Source organism: Pinus tabuliformis, chromosome 7, assembly GCF_031772625.1.
Source record: "Pinus tabuliformis cultivar Carrire ecotype Pingquan chromosome 7, CPIR1, whole genome shotgun sequence".
Lineage (NCBI taxonomy): Eukaryota > Viridiplantae > Streptophyta > Pinopsida > Pinales > Pinaceae > Pinus > Pinus tabuliformis.
Window position 1 is genome coordinate 1,803,374,268 of NC_142293.1, and position 6,000 is coordinate 1,803,380,267.

General features: G+C 34.8%; 1 protein-coding gene across 3 annotated transcripts in view; it reads left to right on the forward strand.

The window, feature by feature from the left end:
- The window catches only part of LOC149255560 (WAT1-related protein At4g19185-like), a 207,950-nt gene extending 202,354 nt beyond the window's left edge, over positions 1-5,596 (forward strand). For 2 of the 3 annotated variants that reach the window (XM_089460519.1, XM_089460521.1), the window contains exon 7: positions 3,546-4,017. In XM_089460519.1, coding sequence (XP_089316645.1) covers positions 3,546-3,783 — 238 coding nt within the window. In that variant the 3' untranslated portion in view covers positions 3,784-4,017. Of the gene's footprint in view, positions 1-3,545; positions 4,018-5,261 lie in introns of those variants that run through there. The other variant, XM_089460520.1, reaches the window with a different exon arrangement.
- The last annotated feature ends 404 nt before the right edge of the window (positions 5,597-6,000 follow it).

Below are 6,000 nucleotides of genomic sequence, written 5' to 3' on the forward strand. Positions count from 1 at the left end.
CAGAAATCCGTAGCTCTGAGCTCAGTTGAAGTTGAATATATGGCAGCTAGCACAACTTCGTGTGAAGCCATATGGCTTAGGAAATTGCTTGTGAATCTATTCAAGAGAAGGATGGTAGTGACCAATATTTTGTGTGATAATCAGAGTTGCATCAAGCTCTCTAAGAATCCAGTTTTTCGTGATCGGTCGAAGCACATTGACATCAAGTGTCACTTTATTAGAGACTGTGTCCAACGAGGGGTCGTACAATTGAGGTACACCCCGACAGGAGAATAGGTGGCAGACATTCTCACTAAGGCTTTAAGAAGAACAAAGTTTATTTATTTCAGGGAGAAGATGGGGATGATTAAGAATCCGTTTCAGTAGCAGAAGCAGATAGTATAGGGAGTTGTAGTGCAATAGTTAGCAGTGGTAGTGCTATGGGCAACATAATGTAGCATATTCAGAGGGAGCTGCAGTACAGATGTTGCAGTGACAGTTGCAGTGTCATGGGTAGCAGTACAGGGTGCAACAACGCAATAGATGAGGGGCAACAGACTGAGCATCAACAATGCAGAGGACCGATGTCATGGATCAGTGTGATGCCTCTATTGGGAAGCATTGCTAGAGCACATTCCTCGCTAAGAGGGAGTGTTGATTTTGGGTAGCATCGAATGTGATCTAGCTCTAAAATTTTGTGGAGGGGCTAGAATACATGAGATCTCCAAGACCCAGAAATTGTTTGGAGAAATTCCACCCGGATGGTAAGTTATTAAAATAATTAATATTTTTAATGGGGTTCCTAAGTCTAAACTTAGGAAAATAATAATATTAATGGGTATTAATAAAGATATGGGTGAGAAGCTTCTAACAGACGAGGATCAACTCTGTTTTAATCTTAGCCGTTGATTAGGGATTTAATCTCGACCGTTGATTCATCAACAGGAAAAGTATAAGATTCTTGAGAGTTTTTTTGGAGACACACTGAGCAAATACTCAGTGACCCGAGGAAAATTGATTCTCAAGGAGAAGAAGTTCGATTTAAGAGGAAGAGTAGTAGGGTGAAGGAAGAGGAGGGTATCAACATCAGTTAAAGATTGAGGAAGAGGTGAGAGACAACACAGAGGGAAGATCAGTGAGACAACGCAGCTAGGAGACGCAGTGCTCACGTAGGCTGATGCAAAAGTGGTGCAGAAGTGACGCAGAGGAGGGTAGAGGGTCTCCAGGGTGTCAGAACTTCTCTAGGAGGAGGAGAAAAATTGTCTCAGGTGTTTTTCTTAGAAGTGTCTCAGTATTCTGTAGAATCTTTCTTTGTAAAGAGATTATTGCTGAAGATTAATAAATAAACCCTCATCTGTTGCACCGGTTTTCCCGCATTGGGTTTTTCCAGGGACAATTGTCCAAAAATAATTGTGTTGATGTGATTGATTCTTGTGCTTGTATATCACCATTATTTTTCTCTATGCTATTATGTGATAACTACAGTAGAATTTATTTTAATATTTACTGAAGGGTTTTGCAAATAACTTATTGTGGAAAATAAGTAGGAGAAATAAATCAATCACTGTAGTAGAATTTCATGTTAGAAATTCTCACACCAACATTTTTTAGAATAATGGAAATATTATTATTATTATTATTATTATTTATGGTAAGAGGTTGAGCTAGAGGCACTATTTAAATAACAGCTCCCTCTCTTACTTGGGCATTGTTGGATTTGAGAGGGTTCTCTCCCCTGATGCTTAGTGACACATCTCTTGGATGTCCTTGGACAACCAACTATTTTTTGTGGGTGAGGATGTTTGTATATTTTTAATTGTTTTTCCCTTTGTTGAAACTGCTAGACATATATTTCAGGAGTTAGAAGGTGGTGTACTTTTCTCATATTTCATGTTATCATTAAAACTTTGCTTATGAATACATTTTCTTTTATGAACTTTGCTTATGAATACATTTTTTTTATCTATTCATGGATTGGTGTTTCTCATACATGGTTTTTGATAGCTGTAATATTGTCAAATATTGGGTGTTTTCTACACATGCAACACTCTAGCATAATTTTTGCAATACAGGCCAGCAAGGAGAGGAGCACAATGGACTTGTATTTTCAGCTATTGTGCCTTTTTACCATCTTTCAAGCAGCTTACCATTTGAGATTTGTTATGACCCCATTCACCCAAGGGACGAGGCACTAAGCTCCAGTCTTACCATCCAATTTTATTTATGCAACTTTAACAAACCTGTTTTGCTGGAATTTACCTTTTAAATCACCTTTGCACTTCATTGCCCGAGTAAAAGTAATAAAAATAATAAAATTCAATTTGTTATATTGTGATTTTTTTTACGAATAAAATTAGGAACAATTTTTCCCATGGGATATAGCTCAATTGGCGATTGCCTTGTTATGAAGTAATATGTTAAAGAATGAGATTCGAAGTTCAAATCCTTGTGGGTTAGACCAAAAAAAAATGAGGAACCATTTTTTAGATAAAAGAAAATCCTAATATACATTTCACATTACAATATATAATATATAAATAGCAGCTATAATTTTTTATTTTGTAAGCTTGGCAGGACTACATCTTCAACATGTCCAATATATCACCCCGATCGGGGCAGGGAATTGAACTAGTGACTTCACATTAAGAAGTGCCTTAACAGAGCCTTTGATCACCATCTATCCAAGACCCTGTGAACAATAGTAGCTCTATTTTATCATATAAATTAAAATAATGATTCCATAACCATATGTCAATCTAATTAATAACCGCATAAAAACTTAATACTTACAATATAACAAGATTCTTAACCATGGATATTCACCCCCACTTTACCATGGATATTATTAACTTGTAAATAGGTTTTGTTACAATACCATGGTTTATCAATACCATATCCTCAAAAACCATAACTCATTTCTCAATCAAAATATTTTATAAATATTTTATTTTAATTTAATTTTTAATTAAATTTAAAAATGGAAACGTTATAATTAATTTTGAACCCTCTATCCTCTCTACTCCTATAAATATTTTGTGGATATTCGATAGAGATTAAATCAAAGTTTTAATAAAATAAAAGATGAGAATACTTTTATATATAGAGATGTGAAATTTATAAACTATAAATCATGTTATTAAGAACTAACATAGATCCATCTTGACTAAAAATCTATCAAGCAATGATAGGAATCAAATATGTCGAGGTGCAAACCTTTTCTTAATTTTTGTATTAAAAAAGAAAGAAGTTTGCATCTTGAGATATTTGATCGCTCTTGGTGCTTGGTAGATCCAGAGTTCAGATTGATCTATGTTGGTTACTTTATTGCATCTTGCCCTTGTAACTTGAGTAAATTTATGATTTATACTGACTTATCCTGCTGAAAAATATTGTTGAGATGTTATCTGCATATAATGAATTTTATCTATTTGTGTCTCCCATGCTTGCATATTTTTTAATGATATAATGAATATGTCAGCTCAAGTAATTTATAGTGAAATGTGTTCTGGTTGCCTAGACAATGAGGTTGACTGTTTACACCATGCTGTGTTTTGTGCATCTTGCAGTATCATTGGAGGAACTTGTATTATTGGGGGCTTGTATCTTGTAACCTGGGCACGCAAAAAAGGGGAAAGACATACAGCAGCTTCTCGTCGCACATCTGCCACGCCTGGTCACTATGATGAAGACCTACATCATTCTGGAGTTGATCCTCTACTGAAGTCATCTTACCAGAGAAATCAAATTTATTCAGGGCCTAGTCTGCCAGTCTCACGATCTTGGTCAGAGCCATACAGACCCTAAGCATCCAGATATCTTTGTTGTCATGTCTGAAATAGTATTTTGATTCACGGCTACCTTTTTTCTCGGGTTTTGATGAGATTTAATGAAAATTATTTTTTTCCCTTTGGTTGGTTGTATCATTAATATGCCATTATTTCTCTATTGTTGTGTTGTGAATGCTGCTAATAAAATTGGAAAATGTCAAATGCAACACAACGTTTTTAAATAATCAGATTTTTCTTTTAATTGTTTTTCTGTCTTGTAAATTTTTCAGTTTAAGATGTTTGGACACAAAACTACTTTGATTTGATCTGAACATAACTTGATATATCTAGGACCTAATTTTATCATGCATATAGACATTTGTTAAGTGTGTTTTAGAGCATGGTTGAAGACTTGGAATTTTGGTGGTAATTATTTTATAGTTGTGTTTCTCGGAAGTCGTTTTGAAGAGAACGTGAATTAGCGTATGGACACTCAAATGGAGAATCTGTCCGCGATTCATTAAAGCTTTTGTTACCAGAAGTGAACTTTTGTTTGAACTTATCTTGATTCCTTTGTTATTCTACTATATAGATGATTAGTTTGTACTAGGTGGGTCAATTTCCTTGTCACGACTATATTGGAGTACATGATAGTCCAAAACCCTAACTTATTTCTGGCTTGTATTAAATTTACCGTATTTCAATACTTTTCAAAACATCGTTTTTAATATCTAACTGGTCAAAATACTTCCTTTTACATACCATACAGCGAACCTGGAACAGATCTTTGGTTTTGAAACGATGTTATATATTTGTATGAATGTATGATTTATACCCAACTTTTGTGGCCTGCTTGACTACCTCTCGCATGCCTTTCATTTTGAAAATTTCCATTGCTTTCTTATATTTCTGTTGAATTAGTTCTTCTTTTGAACTGTCGACTGCTTTTTGTCCTTATTCTGTTGGTGGCATTGTCATTCCTCTATCCTGCATGTGCTATTTTCAAGCTAGAACCTTTCCATTGTTGTCTTAAATTTTCGTAACCTATAGCCTTGCTTTGGTGAACATGCATGCTAAGTTCTATTTACTTTTTCTTTTCGCTTAATTTGACATGAGCTTATTTTCTCAAACAAATCCATTACGAAGGGCAGGTCCTATTCCTTGCCAATGGCCATCAACCGCCGTTATATCTATTATCTACATACACAAACATTAATTATATTAGTATATACCCCTATCTTGAACAATTTAGAAAGAATGACGTAATAATTTCACATTGCTTTTCTGGCTTTTCCACCTTTATCTCTGCATTCTGAACAAGGGGCCATGTTTAAAGGGTTTTAACAGTTTAGGAATCAAGTGGCTATGTTTAAAGGGTTTTAACAGTTTAGGAAACATGTCATAACTTGAGTACTTTTTGATGTTTTTTGTCATGGGATAATGTTTTTGAAGTGTCATCATATACTTTTCCAGAAGGCATTTGGTCTAACCTTGTGCTATTTTGGGCCTTCGCAGAGGACTAAGAATTTGCCTAGATTTAATTTATGACGCATATCCAAAGGCTTTAGTCACAAGGGGATCTTTACAAATTGGCAAAGTGCAGATGGGGCTGGAAGGAAGCTTGTGAGAGGCAATTTGAGGCAGTTTCACCCAAGTGACAAGTTTTATGTTGCAATAATATGGAGGCTGAAACACTACATACTTTGCCATGCTATGCTAAATGACTGACATCTCTCCAATCACGAATTTCTCTGAAATTGATCTGAGACTTTCAGCACCCTTGCGATTTTTTATTATTAATTAATAATTTTTGTATTTTCTTAACTAATAATATTTGTATTTTCTTTTCACGGATGTTACATTCTATACTCATCAATTTACAAGCATATATATACACTAACGATACTCTAGCTTAACCTAACCTCCAACATTCATGACACACCCAGGAAATGTACAAGTTTAGTGGTTGACACACTTGAGAAATGGAGGGGCCTGTTAATATCTGCTGATTTATTGAAGGCAAGATGTACCATTACGTTTTCATAGTTTCTATGGTTTCACGAATTACCTTGGCATGCATATATAAAAATGCTTAGGTATAAAGCTTAGGTAATTAGTGATAGTGCTGGTCTATTTTTCTAGACTAATAACTTGGGCGAGATACTTTATTTTCATTGACATCATTGACTAAAGTTCCAATTTGTGATTCATCTTCTATCATTAGTGTGTTTATTTTGTTTGTAGTTGTATCTCT